At 52.8% G+C, this 21511-nt stretch overlaps 1 protein-coding gene across 1 annotated transcript; it reads left to right on the forward strand.

The window, feature by feature from the left end:
* Window positions 1-374: 374 nt before the first annotated feature.
* Window positions 375-18822, forward strand: qtc (GRIP domain-containing protein quick-to-court). The gene is made up of 8 exons (XM_037226409.1): window positions 375-611; window positions 5970-6173; window positions 8116-8268; window positions 12603-12755; window positions 15560-16152; window positions 16663-17252; window positions 18174-18253; window positions 18419-18822. The coding sequence occupies exons 2-8, from the start codon at window positions 5982-5984 to the stop codon at window positions 18656-18658; spliced, it is 2001 nt and encodes a 666-aa protein (XP_037082304.1). The 5' UTR covers window positions 375-611; window positions 5970-5981; the 3' UTR covers window positions 18659-18822.
* The last annotated feature ends 2689 nt before the right edge of the window (window positions 18823-21511 follow it).

Genomic DNA, 21511 nt, shown 5'->3' on the forward strand with positions numbered 1-21511 from the left:
TCTATGAGATCCAAAATCAAAATAGTTTGTTCACCGGTTTCCAGAATCTTATTCAACGGAGTAGTGGTGAAAACTGCGCTAGTATCTGACGGAGGGAGGTTAAAGTCCATGAATCATCTTAACTGCGCCACTGTTTCCTAGGACATGTCAGATAACCCATGCTCCTTCTCTCCTCGTGCTTGGGTCTAGCCCTACTCGCAGTTTCTTTGTGAATGAGATGAGAACACTACCTGCCCGGCCGGAAACTACTCAAATTCTGCAGCTCTAGCTGGCGGCGGAGCGTATCGGGCCAACGATGACGTCAGACGTTAGTCAGCTGACCACCCACCGACGATACGGCCGGTGAGTATCGAAGGCAACAGAGGCAGGCAAGCCAGCGCCGCTACTCGCTGCGCGCCGCCTGCCCCTGCGGGCCGTGCCGGGATCCGATCTCGCGTGGGTGGCGGATTGTCCAGCTGGTGTGAAGTGTGTGCGGAGGGTCTCGTGATTGCGCTGGCGCCGGGGTCACTGCCGAGTGACGTGTGGGACAGTTCGAGTGGAGGAGACGCTTGAATTCTGACCAGTTTTCGTCTGGTCCGGTTCTCAGCGGCGGTTGCAGCCTGTTTTTAAAGGTACGTGGCGTGTTGGTCACGCTCAATTCTTTGCCTGGTATTTGATCAGAAATGGTAGTCTGTGTTGGCCGACTAAAAAAATGACTGGGGAGTTGAATTTGTTGTTGTAAGGCTTTGCTATGGTGATACGTGATGGTGTGATGACAAAGCCAAGATGACGGTGATAGCGTATTGAAGTGATGATCGTAACGAAAACGAAGAAAACAGCTGTTCTCCCGCTGAAAATGTTCTCCCTCTTCACCAAATCGTCTTTTACTGCGGATATTTTAGATGCACAGCACAACGCGCTCCAACTTGTATGTTAACGCCAGCACATCCGGCTGATCTTCTCCCATAACCAGCCCTGCTTACCTGATTTATGTCATTCGCATCACTAGCTGCTGGTTTGGTCGATCTAGTCATGCATATCATACGCGTATGTGACGTCACATATATTTGACGGCGCTCCTGGCGATGGGAGGTTTGTGTACATCCGTAGATGTTCTTGTGTTTTTGCATGGCCTCCGCGCCATTCTAACTACTGCATCACCGATTGCCTGCATGTGCTTCGAATTACAACTGATTTCTACTGCAAATGAGTACGGCAGTGACTTTTTAAACCTGGTGCTTAGCCATGTGGTTGTCGTTGAACCATTTCTCTGAAGATAGAACCTGACCGATTTAGGATGTATCTATTTTACATTTTTCATGTTTCCTTTTGTGATTTTATTGTCACGACTCTTGCCTCGCGTAGTTTCGAGGCCGTAGGATATCCCTGCTTGTCCCAAAACCGGTTGCCGTATTCAAGCCAAAATTGTATCAAATATTGTCGAATAGTATACATGATTCAAAATAAAGGTGACTCTCGCAACGTTAGGTTTTACCTTTACTTGACTTTAACGCTCGCTCAGCGCATGGCTTACGAGCGTTTATGTTATAGCTTTCTACGTTTGTTTAGCGTGAAAGTCTTGTGTACATTCCATGTTGTTTTTAGGTTTATTTCACCAACACGATTGGCTTTAACAACGTTCATTTGCATGCGTAGATGTAACTGACGTATCAGCAATCTGTGTTGTAGGTAGACCGTAACCATCATCTGTTTACGCCAACCGAGTCGGACTGTTTACGACACTTGTTGCGTTCGCTGAGCCAGCCACCGCGGCTGCCCTGCCTCCCCGATGCCGCGCCTGATCCGGCGAGCTCACGGCGAGCGGCAGACGGCACCTCGCCGCGACAAGCGCGGCAGACGAGCGGGCGTCGCGCGGCCCAGGGTCACGCACGTCACGGCGCAGGTGCCGCGTGACACGCGTGTCACGCCGCAGAGAGTGGGCCGGTGACGGCCCACCGGCGGCTGCCGCGCCGCCGGTCCCGCGATCGATGTTCGACCGCCCCGGCCATGGCAACGCCTGAGGGCCTGACCTCACCCGCCCCCCCCCCCCTCCCGCGGTCCGCGGTCGGGGGGCGGGGGACGGCCGCGTGGTCTGTGGTGCCCGGGCCAGTCGGCTGCCGCAGCTGCACCGACCCAGCGGCCGCGTGCGGCGGTAAATGCTGGCGGTCCAGCCGGCCGCGTTCTAACGACCCTGGGTGTGGTGCCCTTCCCCTCCCCCTCCCCCCATCAGGCCTGGCAGTAGATGAGGTGGCTATTTTTATGCTGATGCGGAGTTCTGTACGGTCATTGGCACTGCCGCCAGCTGCCCACGAATGCTTCGCGGATGTGAATGAAACTTTGCCCGTTGCTAATAGCAACGAGGATATTTGCCGTGAGCATATGGATTTCTCGCGCAACAAAATGTTCGTGTGCCAAAACAACATTGTTGTATAGCATTGTGTGGTAGCTCGTTCCCAGGAACTTCACGCGGGAAAAACTCACGTTGCTATTAGATTTCCGTGTCAAACAATTAAAAGAAACGGAGAGTGGATCGATCCGGTAAATACACAAGCACTCGCATTCGCCAGGCCACGATACTCGAGCACCAAACCTGCTGTCAGTGGCAAACAGTCCGTAGGTAGGAGCCGAACGTTCGCCAGACCCAGCGCTCTCTTCTACACACCTCGGAGCGATTTTGAAGCGCTCACACGAAAGCCCTATGGTAATACTGGTCGGTGGTTGAGGCAGGCTGCTGCCCAGTGGGCGAATCGCCTCTTTACCGCCGTGATCTTACAGGAGGCGCGGGACAATGGCCGTCTTGCCCAAGTCTGCATGACAACTTGTCACTTACTGGGACCAGACTGGGACCGGACTGGGACCGGACGCAGCCTGACGCCGTGCGGGGACCGCGGATCTCGCTGTTGCGAGCAAACGGGTTGGCAGTCGTATTCACACAAGTCTCAACGGCTCACAACCAACGGTATCATTTGGCTACGACGAAATCAAGGCTACACAATGCGTCAAGCTCCCGGATGTCTCCATCATCACCACACTCAGTCGGGAAAATCACATATAAGCCATCATCTTTCGCTGCTACGGCATTCAGGGTGTGCTTGCCCGAATGCAACGCCGCGTTCTGGCAGAAACTGCGAGAATCATATAGAGACGCTGATACTGCCCCTCATTCGGTATTCTTTGATCGTCTGGAATGACTGGTCAGCTGCACAAAACAGAGGAATAAAGAAACATTGAACTTCGGCGCCTGCATGGTTTTCAACCTCAATAACCACGAGCATGTATCGCCCAGTCTTTCTGTCGTTGGGTTGGCATAACATGCGTGATATGATTACCCAACGGGATGTGATGACAGTGCGAAACATCCTGATGGACACCTGTGGTTCCTAGGCTCTGCATGGCGGGTGGCGTGTCGTGCCTCCCGCTGACCTCTCATGTCACCCGGGTCAAAGCTGGTGGCATGTTGCAGCTCTATCTTTGTCCCTATCCCTGTCTCGATTTAGCTCTATCGGTGGCTCTATCTCCATATAAATGTCTATATCTGTCTATATGTCCAAACGCGGAATCGGCTCAGGTGTTTTATCCAGAATATATCTCGGATGTTTTTTGATGATCGCGCAACCTGTCGTGGCTTCCGCAAACCATTAACTGAGTCGTATGGGCTCTGACCTTCAAAGTGTGCGGGGAAAAGCAGGCTGCTAGCGACAAAGTGTTTACCTCATCTTTTGTAGTGGGTCGTCAGAGCAGCTTTTCTACCAGAGGTAAGCACCTATCCACCGTTAGGATGTGGAGTAGACTTCTCCAGTGAGGCGAGTGTCGTTTAAGAAAGCAATGGAGTGGAGGGGTCCCAAAGCGGTCCAAACACATTGCCGTGCTGTTAGCAGCTTCCCGAGAAGCATCAGCTTAATACTCTGGATGTGGACGCTGAGACGTGGAGGAAGCTAGGATGCTCCTGCTCCGTAAAGCTCATGTTTAGAGCCCAATCTATAAGATCGATCGCGTCGAAACACTTGATATGGTCCAAGAGGTAGGACAGGGGTTTCGAGGTTGTCGATGGCCGATAGGCTGCAGTCGGAGGCGCACCGGCGTCGCGGTAATAGTTCATGCTTGGATGACTACTCAGCTGTCTTGTGCCTTGTGTCAGTCTTGGAAGTTCGTAGTAGGGATAACCAACTGCATGCGCTTCTCTCCCGGCAGTGGCGTGTTTTTGTAACCTTTCCGTCATTTTGATATAGTCATGCATATTGGTCGCATCGCGTGATACCTGTAATTGTGCTTTTCTATTGCAGCACACATCAATTCTTCTTAAAATTCCATGCATGTGTAATGCTCCATGCCGGAACCCAATCAGCATCATCTTACAAATTCTGAGCGTTTAGAACTGGGTCAGCCTCTCCCATGGCCCGTATACAGATAACTTGTCAAGAGGCACTCCCGTGCTGCCTTGTCTCCGCGAGAGAGCATCCACTTGAATACGAACCACAGCTGCAAACGACGCTATCGGGACTTAGTGGATATCAAGGCGAAATATTCGCTGCCAGAAGAACGTGCGTAGCTGTTGGTGTCACCTTTAACTTGGCCCAACGTGTGACCTGACCTAACCTACAGGTATAGATACAGATAGATAAGACGATACATGCCATATATATATATATATATATATATATATATATATATATATATATGTGTGTGTGTATGTGTATGTGTATGTGTATGTGTATGTGTGTGTATGTGTATGTGTATGTGTGTGTATGTGTGTGTATGCGTATGTATATGTGTATGTGTATGTGTATATATATGTGTGTGTGTGTGTGTGTGTGTGTGTGTGTGTGTGTGTGTGTGTGTGTGTGTGTGTGTGTGTGTGTGTGTGTGTGTGTGTGTGTGTGTGTGTGTGTGTGTGTGTGTGTGTGTGTGTGTGTGTGTGTGTGTGTGTGTGTGTGTGTGTGTGTGTGTGTGTGTATGTTTACATGCATATCTGTTCATACTTGGCTTTTTATTCGCCTATAATATGAAATAGCCTTAGGTCGAGGAAAAATGCCGTCAGTCCATGCCGGCATCATATTTTCATTAATACATTCAAACCATGCCATTTGAATTGTACTTGTTTTAGAAATGAGTGATGCAAGTAGTCCAACTCTTGCCCAGCACATGCCAAAAATGATCCGTGATGACCTGGCCAATATTCTCTGCATGAGAAACTGTATTTTATGCACTGATTAGGTTGTAACAAGTATGGCTGGCGCTGGCCATTTGGGTTCGGCAAGTATGATATGTAAAGGTGACACAACATAGCATTTGGTAATGGAATGACTCAAGCGTGCATAGTAAAATACGAGCTCATATGCTACGATTATTTAGCCAACAGTCATTAGTACGAGGTTAAGCCAGTCCCTGCATTAGGTTACTAAAATAATGAGGCATAGGGCTTCGGATTGCTGTCCCCAAACTCGCATACAAGCGCGCAAGCCTGTACTGATGAGTACTGCTGCCATTTATCTGAAATTACCTTGGAGTCCCACCTTTTGTGTTCAGACTGTCAAAATCAGGGAGTCGCAGCTCCCCAATAGTATTGTGGACAAGGGTTAGCAGCTCAAAAGCTATCTTCTACGAGATCAAGAGATGCTTGTTTTCAGTCCTTATTTGACAGTCGCTGGCCAAATTACTATATTGTCTGAACAAGATTGCGTACATTTTCCCGAAGTGCGCTTGCTTCTCATGACCTTTGTTCTCACTAATGAGCGTTGAGCCGATACATTCACGAGCACCCAGCGTTCAGTCGCAGTTCTTGCGGTTAGGAGAGAAATGTATGGTGTTTTTATTTCAGGCTCATCGGTTGCAAGCACGCCGCTTAATTTGCATCATCTTATAGCGCCAGATTGTGATCTTGACGATTTTTTCCAAATAATTTTCAGTCGATCTCACAACTCAGCCAATGTCACCCATTCTCCCCAATTCCACGTGCTGCTTGCGGTGAATGACGTTCGCTCTCTTCACAGCGCACTGCACCAATGGCAGGCAAGGACGAGCAGACGCCGCCGACCGCGAGGGCCTGCCGACCACGGAGCGGTATGTCGGACATAGGTGCAACCAATACCGCCGAGTTTCAAAAGTCGCTACGACGAAGCGGGTCATTGCGGCTTCGAGGGGAGGCTGTGCCTACTGGAACACCATCACCCAGAAGGGAGAAAACAGCTGACTCGGTGAGGCGCTGGTGAAGTGCGTTCAGGGTGGAAGCTGAGTTTGGCCAGTGGTTTGTGCTGTTTTGTGTTTCGAATATGACTGCTCTTGAAAGAGGTCCAGTGCTGCGCTTGAGTATGTTGGCATGTGGGTACTCTGTGTATTTTGGCTTGTGTTGTTGAACTTTTTGATGTCATCGGTAATGCAAGACATATGTGCTGTGTTCAGATGTTCACACTTTGCGGGGCGTTCGGAATCCATTATCGGCTCTATGGCGTGCCTCTGAGCCCTTGATTCACCGACACGGGAGCTTTCGACGTCGCCTGGTCGGCGGTCCACTGAAGCCTTTGCATTTGCAGTACGGGTACACACCCTTTTGCATCTGTGGCTTTATTTACCATCGTGGAGATGTTCACTTCCTGGTAGTTTTAGGGCCCGGCTTCAAAGCAGTCGCGAGGAATGATCAGAATGCTTCAAACATTTCACAAAAATGTACTTGTCAGACACATTTACATAGTCTACATTTTTTGTAGTCATACTTTTTACAACATTAGCCGACAGCACCAGGAACACGCATATACGCAGTCCGAATGTTGAGTCAGCGATGGACAGTTTAAAGGGAGCGTCCAACCTTTGGGGCATATGTGAAAAGCATGTGCTGGTGAAACCTCGGGATAATTTAGTCTAACAATAGTAATGGACAGTAGCAGTGCAGCACCATCAAGCTGTAATGAGGATATGGATGTGATTATTTTCGAGTCCAAACTACGCTGTAATGGAAGTGTATGGCAAACATCACAGAAAACACACGTTGGTAAAGGCCAGGCAAATCACGGAATTACTTTATCATATTAATAGTGGTGAGCGGGGAATCGAATCAGATTTCTACCGCAGGAGCGGTTACTTTGAACTCAAATTCTTAGCTTTTCAGAGGGATTTCGAAAAAACTGATATTACCTATCAATTCGGACGCATCTGGTCTTACCATTAGTGAAAGGTACAAACAAATATAGGGATTTCTTTTAAAGCAAGCGCAAAAGAGGTCTGGCCCACTATGAGCTCACAACGTTCTCTCAAGCATGTGAACTACTTTTACTTATTTGAATGATAATTGGCGAGGATACTGACTCGTCCGCATTCTCCGCATTCTAGCAATGCTCCACTGTCTGCGCACTTTGCTCCCCTTCGTCCGTTCCCGCTCGGCTGCGTGTAAACAGATGAACAATGCGATAATTTCAGAGATCTTTGTCAGCACCCGGGCATTGTAAGCCTCGCCGACAAAGCGGCCCCGGATGCTTGCATTAGCCCCTCACATCGATCATCGTAGGTCTATCTCGTTGAATGTTCCCGAAGCCATCGGTCGCTATGTGGCCACCATCAGGAGGTCACAGCGTCCCCGCAGCCCAGGCGCCGTCATCACCATGCCAACCCGGAAGCGCTGACCCCGTGTTCCCCTCGCTCCGTCCGCCACGCGCCGGCAGTCGGTGCCAGCTATGTGGTGCCGACGGTGTCATGTGTCCCCTCGCGGCTCGTCAGTGACCGATCCGGCGCTGCCAGACGTCACAGCGGCGTGACGGCGGTGCCGTGGCCCGCGGTTCGGTAGCATGCCGCGCCGCCCGCGCTCGTGCCGGCCACAGTTTCACCGGCACGACATCGCCGGCGTCAGCTGCCCCTGCCGCGCGCTCCAGCCGGGACACGGGAACGACGTGTCTGTAATGAAATCGCGCGTCGTAACGCGGCCACGGCGCGCGCTCGTCCACGCGCCGACGCTGCTGTCTGTCGTGCCGCCGCCCGCGTTGACCAGATGGTGTCTGATGCTCACCTGGTGCCGCCGCCCTGTGACCCACAGCTGCGGCCACGGTGCGCGCGCGTCCACGCGCCACCACCGCTGTCTGTCGTTCCGCCGCCCGCGTGGACCAGATGGTGTCTGATGCTCACCCGGCGCCGCCGCCCTGTGACCCACAGCTGCGGCCACGGCGTGCACGGTCGTTCCGGAGCGCGGCCAGCACGCCGGAGCCGGCGGGGCGCGGGGCCTGCTCGCTGCCGCCGAGCCCGGCCCTGAGTCGCAGAAGCTCCACGGCTGACAGCTCGTGGGAGACGCGGTCGCTGCTGGGCGCGGTGAGTCCGGCGCTCGGGCAGGGCACAGGCTGGCAGGTTGCTATGTGAGACGCAAGACGTGGTGCATAGCGTTGTTTGGTTTTCAGACATTTTAGCCGTCCCATGAAAAGATGTGACCTGACTGACGAAGTGCGACGACGCTTGGTGTGTGGGCCCCAGCGCGGAGTACAAGGCATCCAGTCAATGCCCAGTGAGGAAGCCAAAGGAAGCATCTCCAGCGTATTAACGGCTCTTAGGGAGTGTTCCACCTTTGGGGCACATTTCGGAAAGTATCTTCTATTGAAATCTTAGAACCAGTTACGTCTAGTTATAACACTGACACTGGCGCTGCGGCGCCGTCAAGACATCAAAAACATCAATTTTAATTATTTTTGAGTTAAAAAATACGGTGAGCACTTTGTTTCAGCACAACGCTTCTTAACCACAGTCACGACCGTCGTCATCACGGTAACCGCTGGGGCACCTTTGTTGTTGCAAATAAAAAAGTTTGTGATTGGACCAGCGAGTGGCAAGGGCCTCTTGCCGAGAAGTTGGTTGGTTGAAGTTTGAACCAGTGCATCGCACGGATCATATGATACTCCCATCACCAAAGCCAAACTAGCTTATCTTTTATCTAAACAGAGGTTTCAAGCTTTCGTAGCATGTATTGCACGACCATTTTGACCAACAGGTGCGCGGTAAGTAGTGCAGAATACTCCTTTGAAAAAGTCAGGCGAATCAAATGTATTACTTTCATAGTGGTGAGCAGGGAGTCGAATGAGATTTCTCCCGCAGGCTCGGCTGCTTCAAATCGCAATTCTGAGTTGTGCAGAAGAATTTCCAGAAAACTGACAATGTTGGTCAAGTCGTGCGCGTCTGATCTAACAATAATTGGGAAGTACAAAAGGTGGCATTCCCTCATTAAGTCTTACGTAGGACTTGCCGACAGCGCCAGACGTCGGCGAGTCCCTTCAGCGTCTGTTATAGGCGCTGCCCCTCCTCGTCACAATCGCAAGCTAACGTCACCGCCCCGCCAGCTGTGACGGACATGTCACACCTCGCACCGCCAGGTGTTTTGACTTTCGTTTGACACTGATCCACGCTGCCACTGATGTTGTTCTACAAATATCGCTTTGGTGGGACTTTTTCAGTTTTCTTCATTGACACTTATCCACGCCATCACTGATGCTGCTCTAAAAATATCAATTCTTGGTCTTTTTCATGCACGTGGTCGGTGCAGCCCCAGCCAAGGATTATGGGTCCATCCGTTGTCTTGTCGGAGCCAATCCGAGCGATGAGTTTGCGCTGTTTTGCGGCTGCCCGGGCACGTGTTCCGGGACGGCTCCATTAGCTCAGCGTGAGCATCAGCTGGCGCGGCCGCCAAGTGCTGGCGGCCCGGGCGATCGCTGCCAGGCGGATCATACACGCCAGCTGTACATGCCCAAACCGGTCGGCGCGAGCCGCGTCGCGCAGTCGAGTGAACGGGTGTGAATTAGTAGTGTGGTTGTGCGCGTGTAGAGCGGCCCCGTCCCTTGGTGAGCTGGTTCCAAATGTGACTAGGCGAGGAAAGAACGGCGTCATGACGAAAGCGAGCACAGCCCGAAGTGGCATACCCGGTACTTTAAGTGCTAATTTAAGCAACATTCATGTGAGCGTGCGTGTGCAGCCTTTCTCTTTCAGCACAAAAAGCATTCCGCTCAGTGACATCAGCACATTCCCCTCTGCCCGCACCGTCTACGCGGCGTCCCGTGACTCACACGCACGTTATCAGTGGGCCGCCGACCGCAAAGCCAGAGCAAACGGCGCGTATATCAGGCACTGCACCGGCTGCCGCCCGCCCGACAGTCCGGTAATGAGGTCTGGCCGCCGTCCGGGCGCCCTATGTACAGCAGAGGTGCGCACATGCGCTCGGATGTCGCCGCTGTCGGCCGGCCCTGGCGCCCCGCCCGCGTCGCGCTCCGTTTCGTGTCGCGGCCGTCACACGTGACGGCCGATACACGTGGCGGCCGTCACGCGGCATGCATTACACGCGCGCCTCGCCGCGGGCGCTATTTGCGTGCGGCGGTGGGCTGCCCGGACGGCCGGCCGCCCCCGCCGCGGTCGGCCGCTCGGGGGTCTGCGCGCCCCGAGACGGGCAGCCGACCCGCGGCTGCTCTGGCTCGGTCATGGCCAGGCGACGCCACAGCTGCCCAGAGCCGTCTCTCACGGAGTCGGCCACAGGAGAGCGCCGGCTGCACCCCTCGCCGCGCTGGCACCAGGCGAGTGATGCGGTCGGGCTGCTGGGATCTTTTCGTCGTTTTCCCGCGGGGAATCCCAGGTACCGGGTTTCTCCACAGGAAGCCATAAGCCTCCCAGTCCGGGGCGTGCCCTCCCCGGGCGGTAGTCGTGTGGTATATTTCTTCGTTTCCCACATTGAAAGGAACAGTTTATTCAGAATATCTCAGCGCTTCTCAGAGAGACAGCAATCTCTGTCAACCACCGCTATCGATAGCAAACGGCAGTCAGCCTGTGCGACATGGCTGTTACTCAGGGATGAAGCTTGGCATCTATGTTGTTTTGAGGAGAAGGGGCGCTGACCAGTGAAAAATGACGGAACCTGCTTCCAAAATGGTCAAAGCAAGTTTCTCCACGGAGTTGGGTCATTTTCCATAAAGTTGGACAGGGGGAGGGGGGGGGGGGTACAACACAAGTTGTGGGCTGTAATCCCCCTCCCCCAATTGAATAGGAAACTAAACTGCTGTTGTCCGTGAAGTAGCGGCCAACTGGCAACACTCCACCTCAGTCGGCCCAAACAGCGAACTGAAACAAAAACAAACCCGGGGGCCGCCAGTCGTGCGTTATTATTGCCGCTGTGGCGAGCTCGTGACCACCGCACCGGCCGGACGTAGAGCCTGCCGTGGCCGTGGCGAAGAAAGGGAATGCAGACTAGAGATGCAGAATTCGGGTGCCACAGTACCCCGCATGCAGCACTAAATCCGCACCGGCGGCACTGCGACAGTGCCTGAATTGGACCTTCCCGAAATCAGTGGATGTGCACATGCCTGGCATACAATGAGAGCTGATGTCAGTCCCCGCTACCAGCAAACTTTGCCATCTCCAGGCCGGCACCCGCACACCTCGATTAAGGTCTGTGCGCTGCTGCTGCCAGGTTCTAAGACAATCCCGTACCTCTGGTCCACGCCCTGCCCGTGGGTGGCACGATCCGAGCCCAGGCCGCTGGACCGCAACGGGGACGACTGGCGCGGTGACCGTGACGTGGCGAGTGTGGCGCGCCGCCGCGACCGGAGCTCACTGCCGCACACCAGCGCGACGAGGCGTCACAAGGGCGAGGGCATGGCTCAGAAGGGTGTGGCGGATGCCGCCGACGCCGTCCGTGGCGCTCCGGTCTTTACCCTGCGCTGACCTCGAAGAAGCCAACTTGGTTCGAAGCCCTACGACGGCTCTGTGCAGCACGCAAGGCGGGCTGCAGGGGCAGACCCGTGTGGTGCCCCAAAGGCTGCCATATTCACCGTCACCTGCCAGTTTTATCGATTACGCCAAAGCTGTCAAGCGCCGGTCAGGACAGGAGAGAACGGGTCGCAATGGGGCTTTTCGGTCAATGGGTGCTGCATAACGCCCACAAAATACGCGCTGTTTAAAGGAGTATCCCGCCTTTTTGTACTTTTCACTTATTGCCACATCATACGCATGCGGCTTATTCAGTAATACTAGTTTTCTCAAAATTCTTCCGAATGCGTCATAATTTCGACATGAAGTAGACTACCTTGCGGGAGAAATCTCATTTGACCCCCTGCCGGAGAAATCTCATTTGAATCCCTGCTCACCCCTATGGCAGTAAAACATTCCATTCGCCTTGCCTTTTTCAACGTGTATGTTTTGTAGTGTTTGCAACACACTAATGTATCAAAACGTTCATCTATGAGATGCTACGAAAGGTTGAGACACCCTGTTCAGACAAAAAAGATATGCAAACATGAAGCTTCCATCCCGTGAATTCCATGACGCGTTATAATATGGCTTTTATTTCTCCCCTATGACGTTTACCATAGTGGTTCTTTTCAAGACGCACTCTGACGTTGGGAATCAGAGCATTACATGACCCACGTGACACACTGGTCTGAATTTCAACCAACCAATTTCTCGGCAACAGGCCCTTTCCCGCTGGGACAATCACAAACGTGGTTGTATTCGTATGAGTAGAGGTACGCACGGTGGTTATCATTAAGACGGCGGTCGTAACTGCAGGAACAGGCGTAGTGCTGTTGCAAGGTGTTGACAGCGTAATTTGGGCTCAAAATAACCAAAGTTCATATCCTTATTACGTCTTGATGGTGACGTGCCTCTGAACCCTGCAGGAGTCCCCGTTCAGCACGGAAGGCATCGCCCGGAACGGCACCACCTTCTCATCCCGCTGCAACAAGTACGTGGTGCACTGCGCCAAGAGGGTGGACGACGAGCACTACCTGACGCCGACGCAGCGCACCACGCGCGACCTCAAGCGGCTCCGGGTACGTACTCGCCTCGAGGGAGGGCCAGCCAGGGCCCCGTGACGGCGCAGTGCACGTGCGCTGATGCGTGCTAGTATGGCGAGACAAAACACAAGACCATCGTGCAACGTCAAATAGGGTACTGAAATTGCATTGCCGCGGGGCCCGCACTGCCGGGCCCTGCGTGGTGGTCTCAGAATATCCTTCGGTCTGGCAGGTCCGAGGGGATTGGATGCGGCTGCTAAGCATCTATCGAAATCAAAGTATCAGATGTTTGCGGATTAGACTGTTTACGTTGATACTAGCCACCCGACACGACGCGATAGTCCGTGTTGAGTAAAGATTAGGGCCTCAAGGTATTGGTCACTTGGTTTGTTCCACGCCCACCGTTGCTCAATACCAGTACTGCCACGTGTATTTGCGCTTGGCCTTTTTTGGTGGACTGTACATATCGGGTTTTCAGCGGCACTACGGCCAGGCCACGTAGATGCACGATAATTCCGGCGCACTCCGACAGTGTCCTATCAGAACCGACTGGTAACTCTACCAGTCCCCAGCGACAAGCTTCAGATTCCGTCCTGTCTAAGAGCAGGACGACAGAAGGATACCCGCTGGCATAACGCCCTGGTGACGCCCGAGGAACGCCTGAGCAAAGTCGGCATGTGCGCACATCCGCACACCCCCTGGCCCGCCGCTGTAAACAATGCGCGCCACGTCCGGTGCGTGGGCCAGAGCCGGGCCACTCGGCAACCCTGGCACGCCCGCCGCGCCCGAGAGGGTGCCGGCCCGGGCCGAGAAGGCACGTTCGGCGACCCGGCGCGGAACAGAACAAGCTGGCGTGGTCACCTCTCTTGGAACTGCGGCCGGTGATGTCAGCGTTATCGAGGCGAAGTCAGGCTGTTTATAAAATGCCGGTGCCAGGCAAGACGTGCAGCAGGGGCTCGGCTGCAAAGCACAGTCAGGAGATGCAAAGCTCTCCCTAGTCGCGCGTGGCTTACTGAAAACCACGCAGTCGGTTCTGCGGTGTGTCTCCCTACTGTTTTCGGCTGTATGGTAACTGGGCACGGAAAAGCCATGCGAAAATGTTGCTCACGACCCTGCCGGCTCAGAAACTGCTGGTCTACAGCGCTGCTCAGCTGGTGCACAGTCAGCTGATCGCTGCGGCTCCGCCAGTCAGCTGAGCCGGCCGACCGGCCGGTGTGCCGGTGAAAGCTAGCAGCCGGCAAAAACCGCGAGCGTGGTCGGCGAGCTCTGTTGCAGGCATACACACGACGGCAGCTGGCGTCCAGGTGGCTGGCTAGAGTAGAGCCATGCAGCTACTGCGGCTTGGGGATGTGCGGGGCTGCTGACCAGAATGCAGTTTTTTAACTGGTCAGGAACAAGCACAGAGAGATGATGCTGATGCTGAGATAATGTGCCGACGCAGTGACAGAGTTCGCAGTAAAGAATGGAAGTTTGAACCTTGTTAATTATTTCGAGCCTTTGCAAACTATCAAAAATCAGGTAATTCCCCTCCTCCGACGCCTTACGGGCTCTCATGACCCCAGATTGTTTGTCGACAGCGAAAAAGCATAGATGCTAGATGAGACAAATGCATGCACTGCCACAAAACGGTGTCAAACAGACCCGTAACGTCTGCGCATAGCTGAAAAAAATGTGTCATATGCAACGAAAGCGACCTGAATGAAGCTTACTGTCGTTTTTTCACAAAACCTTGAATGTTACGAAGTTTCCGTATCGTTCAATATTTCCACGTTTTCCAAAGTTGGACAGGCTTTTACCGCTTCTCTTGGTCACAATGAGGTCCTCACCGCACAAGCACATGTGCCATTTATCGATAGCAGCACAAAAGTGCATAGCAACGCAGTTACGCTCAAATATAGTGAACTTTGCGGCTTGTTTATTATATTTCCTGGAGGTTGCCACTGCAGTCAACGATGTACGGTATGATACACGTACTAGTTAAGTGTCAAACGTGCATTTCATACCTCCTACTAGTGGCATCTGCGCTGTGTTCGGCCATAGCATGTCATTTACATAGTCAGTACCACTATCTAATCGTGAATGAGAGAAACCCCTGTGTCGTCGATAACGGACCACGGGTTACTGCACTGGGTCTCGTAGGTTTGAACCGTAAACGCCCTGCCATGAGCCACGGTCTTACCACGCAGGAGCAAAGAGACTGATTAAACATCAACAAGCAAGCGTTTGCTAAGTTGAGATGCTCGATGTTTTAATCTGTGCTCATTGTCACGATAACCTTAAGCCGAGCCTCATAGATGACTTTACGTTGGACTCATGACACCCGCACCCAGAGCACAGCCAATGTGTGCTTTCTAACGTCGCGTAACTAGTACCTCCTAGTATGCTGCCGATCGATTATTATCAGAATAAGCACGCCTAACTCATGATGTGTGTTCGCATAGTCAACTCCCAACGCGGTCGCAACGCGTGCGCTGCCCACGGCATGGCACAACATACTCATCTTTAGCGAAAAGCAAACTGTGTAAATGCAGATTGTGGCGGTTACCTTATTAGATCAGTTCAGGGCGGATGAGTTGGCGCTCCATGACCACACCTGTTCCGCAGGCCGGGCTGGGAGAAATAGGGTGCAACCATTCCCTCCTATCCCTCTGCTTCCAACGGTATGAAACTACGGATCAGTATGACAGTATTTATCATACATTCAACGTCATCTGTGGACGAAAATTAACGGAAGAATTTGTTCAAGCCGTTTGTAATGGGAGCACAGTTTTGTCTTATAACATGAATACTGCAACCATAACCGCGTTGGACGCTTTCCATTTGCTCTTTGTTTTCCTCAGGCGTTGCTGGACAAGGCTCATGACACCATCCGGGAGAGAGATGCCGAAGTGAACCGGCTGAAGCAGGAGATTGTCTTTCTAAGGCTACGCGGAACGTCGTCTCATGACGCCACTGACGCTCCTGCTGACCTCGGGGCTATCGACCGGGTCAGTGACCTGAATGGTCACCGAGATGAGGCCGATTGCGTGGAGCATGGGAGCTCATTCGATGCTACTGAGGTGCCTTCGCCTACGTCAAAGAGCGCCTGCCCCGCACCTACGGCAGATGAACCAGAGATGAGCACAACGGACAAGCCGACGCTGCTGCCATCTGTGTGCGACTCAGGTAACTTTGACTGCCTGACGTCGCCGAGCGTGAGCTCCAAGGAGTCGGGCGATAAGATGGCGGGCATGGAGCTGGAGCAGCGCCTTGGCGATGACTGGGAGGAGACGGAGCACTGGATCGAGTGGGAGGAGAAGCGTCTGCGCGAGGAGAGCGAGCGGCGCATTACTGAGCTCAATCGACAGCACGCCTCCGAGTACCAGGAGATGAAGGAGAAGTACAACGACAAGGTGGAGGGACTGCTACAGAAACTCACAGAGGCAAACAGCAGGTGAACTGAATAAGGGTGGTCAAATCACCTAAGCAGGTGGTTGTCGCTAAGTCCTTCCATGAATTTGGTCTTCGACTTATCGTTGCAGTCAAGACTGGTCTACTCTGTCGTTGTTTTTTGCTAAGCAAGCCTGAGTGCGAGTGTTGTGCCCATATATATTTCGAGATTTCGGAAGGCCTGTGAAATTAAGTGTTAAGAAACTCATTTATATTTTTTCAACTCGGGGTAATGGCATTATCTCCGTGACATGACTCACTTGCCGCGTGCTACTTTAGGCTTTTGATTGCTAGAGAAACGAAGGCACTTAGTCCCCTTACATTTAAACTTCCTGTAAACCATCATGTCCATCGAGTATTGCTCGAAGGCTGGCTAAAGCTCGTCACTCTTGTCTCATTTGCTGCATAGCGATTCAGTTCAGCAATGCGCTACTATTTTGTAAACCAGCCAGTCGACGCTTTTGCGCCCGCGGCAATCCCAGGCCTCCTTCGTTGACTGTGGACACTGCACCAGGTACTTCGAGCTGCGGCCTCTGTACGACGCCAGCCGACTGCGAGTGGGCCAGCTGGAGTTACAGCTGGAGACGACGCGTGTTCGCGCCGAGCGACGCGACGCGCGCGATGGCGCCACGCAAACCTCTGCTGCGCCGATTCTGGTGGCGGCACAGTCGCAGACACCGCAGCAGCCCGCCCAAATGTCAGCACAGTCGCAGACACCGCAGCAGTCCGTCCAGGTGCCAGCACAGTCGCAGACGCCGCAACAGTCCGTCCAGGTGGCAGCACAGTCGCAGACGACGGCAGAGCTAGCTGTCGGGGATCCTGTTCCGGCGGCTGCAGAGTTAGCTATCCGACAACAGCCGACTCAGGTGGCAGCACAGTCACCGACCCTGCAACAGCTGGCCACCAATGATCCTGTTCAAGTGGCAGCGCGCGCAGAGACTCTGCAGGAGCTGTCCCAGGCAGGCAGTAGCGCAATCACCGATTGTGCAGCAGCTAACGCCGGTGACGTCACTGACGGAGGCGTCTCAACTAGCCGGCGGGGACCCTGCACAGATGGCAGCACTGACGCAGAGGCTGGAGCTGACGGAGCGCGAGTTGGACCGCGTTAGGGTGAGCCGCCGGGCCGGGGTGTTTGTGTGAGGGAGAGCCCTCCATTTCCATCACGACCTCTGTGTATTTGTATGTCTATTCGAAACTAATCGATGTATGCGATAGATGCCAGTTATCTTCCATCTTCCAAATGTGATCCTTTGAGCTTGATGCAATTTTCAAATCGCGGTTTCTGTGCCACGTGCCAGCCTGGTGTCAAGCGGTTCAGGCAGCTCGGATGTGCATTCGGTTCAGGCAGCTCATTTCAAATGTGCTTCAGAACTTGAGGACTCAAGGTTATTTATATGCTTTGTTGAGGGGTTTTCTAAAATCCAGGGAATCTTTGCCGGAGAATCTCTGGGCATTCAAGATCCATTAGACTCTTCCATGTCCAATGAGTCTTCCGTATCTCCTGAGTCATTCTGTTTCTGATATCATATACTGCGCCGCTTGCTACCCAGCTTTTCGCAGCTCGTACTGCAAGCAGCTAGGTCTTTCTCCTTGGGTTACAGATGTTGCAGCGCTTGCTGCCTGCCTTGCGAAGGCTGTACTGCCAGCGGCCGGGTGCCTGAGTTGACAGCGCTGTACCGCCCGCTCTCTCTCTCTCTCTCTTCTGCAGACCCTGTACGGACAGCAGCTAGGTCCTTAATTTAGAAAGGCTTTACTGTGCGTACCTTGTCCTGCGCGGCGTACGCTGACGGCAGAGTACCTCTTGAGTTGCAGATGCTGCACCATCTGCTACCCGCCACACAGAGCCTGTACTTTAAGCAATGGGAGACTCCCGAGCTGGCGTTGTCGCACTGTCTGTTCCTGGCCTCGCACAGCCTGTACCGCCAGTAGTAGCAGTAGCGGTAACGGCAACAGCAGCTGGGACCTCGAGCACAGACGCCGTTGCGCACCCTTTCTGACTGCAGAGCCTGTGCTGCCTGCCGTTAGGTTCTGAAGCTGCCGATGCCGAACGGCTGCTCTCCGCCATGCAGAGTCTGTGCTACCAGCAGCCGGGTCTTTCTCGTCAAGTTTCAGGGTCTGCGCCATCGGTTTCCTGCACTGCGAGGCGCACTCCCTTTAGCTAGGTGCTGGAGCTGCCGACCAGCTCCCAGTTCTGCGGAGCTCGTGCCGCCAGCACGTGGGACATCTCTGCTTGAGTTGCCGACGCCGGTGGTCTGCTCCCTGCCCCGCAGAGCCTGTACTGTCAGCAGCTGGCAGTGCTGGAGGACTCCCGGCTGAGCTCCGACCCAGCGTCGCGCGAGATGGACCCGCCGATGCGGCTGCAGTTCCTCAAGTCGGCCGTGTTCCACTACCTGACCGACCGGGAGGAGTACGCCGGCCACATGCGCGCCATCTCGGCCGTGCTGCAGTTCTCCGACTGGGAGCGGCAGGAGGTGGAGCGCGTGCGAGCGCGCAAGCTGAGTCACGCCTAGTCACACGGCCGCAGCGGCGCCGCGGGAGGTGGTGTGATGTCACTGCAAGGGCACGCTTTGCACGATGTACCCGTCACAGGCCGCACGTTGTACCGGTGGGGAGCGACGGTTGGCGCGCGCTGTTTGATTAGATGTTTTAGTGCAATATATGCGTTGGGTTCTTTGTGGATAGTTGACTTCTATCCAAAATCGGACGCAGACTGGGAGAGTTCTTGCGTTAGCAGCCTACAACATGATCAACAACGGGATAGCAACATGGTCGCTGAATATTCCGCAATCGCGAAGACAAAAAATGACCCAAAGCCATTGCTGCAATATAAGATTTCACTTCCCCGGCGCTTTTATAAATAAAAAGTACCTTGCTATCGTAAGCAATAAACAGGGCAATTTGCAAATGAAAATCATGGTAAAACTATTGAGAAGATTTTCGTATCAGGTTTTCACACCAAATTACAAAAAATCCAGTGATAGCTTAAGCCAGCAGCACCAATCATGATGGCGTAGGTCATGTCATGAGCGAGGTTGCATGGAGTTTTGTAATGGTTATCGTCTTGTAATGAAGGAATCTACTGTAAAACGCTCATGGATAAACGCATGATCATGTGCAAAAATAAATCGGACGTCCGTTTCAATTCTTCGCAGCGATAAGGTTTGCTCGCCTTACGCGCCTTACGCCCCTTACTCGCCTTACGTCTTAAGTCAGTGTGATTCATTGAGGTGCTGCTTTGCTCATGCGGGGAACAGATGCACAAATTCGTGGATAACTGCGCCAGCTAAATGTTACGATAGTCACATACGACTAGCACTGCTAAACTTGCCGTCTATGTGGAAGCAGAGAGAGATATGAAAATAAATTTCAATGAAGCCTTCTATGCTATTCTGCGCGTTGTAAGCGTAGAGAGCTGCAGCTTACTTTCTGCCTTATTTGGTTCACTATTTTTTGTTGTTGTCAGAAGGTTCCTCTTTACGCCGCAATAATTCCACATGGGTTCTGTTTTAACACCACCAGCTAACAGGCGGAGAGTTCATGCTCGATGTTTCAGCGTTTCAGACCATTGCGTCACGATGAAGGACAATTTACACGAGACATCGTATTTTCGGTACTCGTGATATGTTGGGGTTTAAAAACACTTAAAATTGAAATCTTCTGCTGGTTTTACGGAAGCAAAACACATGCATTTTTACGTCGTGTGGATAACTCCAGGGTTGAGGCTCCCCGAATGGCAATGCACGAGCAAAAATTTTTTTTCGCAACCAACATACTAATATGACTGAGCTGCTTTTCAGATTTTGTTAGTTGTTACTCTGTTCATTCTGTTTAATTTTGTTATCGCCACGTTTCTGATTTTGATTATCATTTAGCTTATCAATCGTTTCGAACTCAAAAGAAAATAAATGATGGCGATCAATACTTGCGCCATGAATATTGTAGCCATCACGTTTATTTTTGCTTGTGCATGCGCATCACATGATATTCAATCACAAACCTCATCAGTCCCCAGTGCAGGTATTCGCAGAAGCACATCTAACCCAAAGGCTGTATTTTCTGGAAACAGAGCAACTCACTTCACTTCTGCCGGCGGATTATCTGAATCGTTTGGTCTTCAAGAGCTAGTCAACAAGAATGCAGGCAACACAGACGTGTTCGGTAGGCCAAGGTTGAGAGTCGCCCAAGTCAGTCACAGAAATAATTCATTCCCTGACAACTCGGCCAAGCCGTTAAGGTACGTATCGGTTCCTGTTCCAAGAACGAATAAGCCTTTGAATGAGACTCCTGTGTTGAAGCCAAACAACGTCGTTCAACTGCAAAAAGTCGGATCGCCAACTCATGAGAACTACAACGCACGAACCAATGGCAAGTTAGTGAAAGTCCCCGGGGAGACCGGGACAATGATTGTGAACATCACATCCGGTGCCTCGGGCCGCAATGGACCCATGCCAGCAGTGGGTACCGCCATACGTAATCCGGGAAACAAAACAGCCAACTGCAACGGCACAGCTCACAACGATTCCAGCACGTTGACTTCCGGGGACGGCGGGACTCAAATAGAGGTGGTCATCATTCAGGAGCGCAAACGCGTCGTCAAGGATGTGTCCACCACTAATGCGCCGGCGGGGGAATTCGAGCACAGCAGACGCTTTCCCTCATCCTTCTTGACGCCCTCGAATGTCACCTTCATCCGCGCCGGCCTGTTCCAGCACGTGCAATCGATACATCGGTACTGGCCGGTCTACCTGACGCTGGCGCTGATGTGCCTGTGTGTGGTGGGCATTTGCGTCGTCGGCTGCACCACCCAGGGCCGCCGCAACATGTCCGGCCTGCCGCCCAAGCAGTACGATCAGGAGCTGCCCCCCTACAACTACGCCTTCAGCTACGACATGCGCACCGCCGAGAACCAGCCGATGCAGCCAGCCTGAGACGGGACGCCGTCGCGTGGCGAAGCCACAGCTGGTGTTGACTCTAGGCCTTATGTTTTAGGTCTGAACTGGGGGTTAGTGTGCCCATTAAACTTTTTTCGGATTTACTCTAATGGTGACGGAAAACGGCAGCGTGTCATACGAGCGACAGCATTGGCACCTTGTGCGATAGCCTGTTAAGCGCTGAAGAGACAAGGTGCCGCCTGGATGTCCAAATAATTTACCGCAGTTTACACCAATGCAGTTATTTTTTTGCGGAGAACCGAAAATCATGCTCCCGGCGATGATATTTCAACGTGATTTTGCGCAGCTGGGATATAAACAGAAGCAAAATGATGGACACTTTTGTTTTCATGGCAAACAGAGATGTGAATGTTTCCTTGTTTTTGCATAATTGACGACAGCTCGCTATGTCACATACCCAGCGAGCTAGTT

This window comes from Pollicipes pollicipes, unplaced genomic scaffold, assembly GCF_011947565.3.
Source record: "Pollicipes pollicipes isolate AB1234 unplaced genomic scaffold, Ppol_2.1 Scaffold_5724;HRSCAF=6776_pilon_pilon_pilon, whole genome shotgun sequence".
Classification (NCBI taxonomy): domain Eukaryota; kingdom Metazoa; phylum Arthropoda; class Thecostraca; order Pollicipedomorpha; family Pollicipedidae; genus Pollicipes; species Pollicipes pollicipes.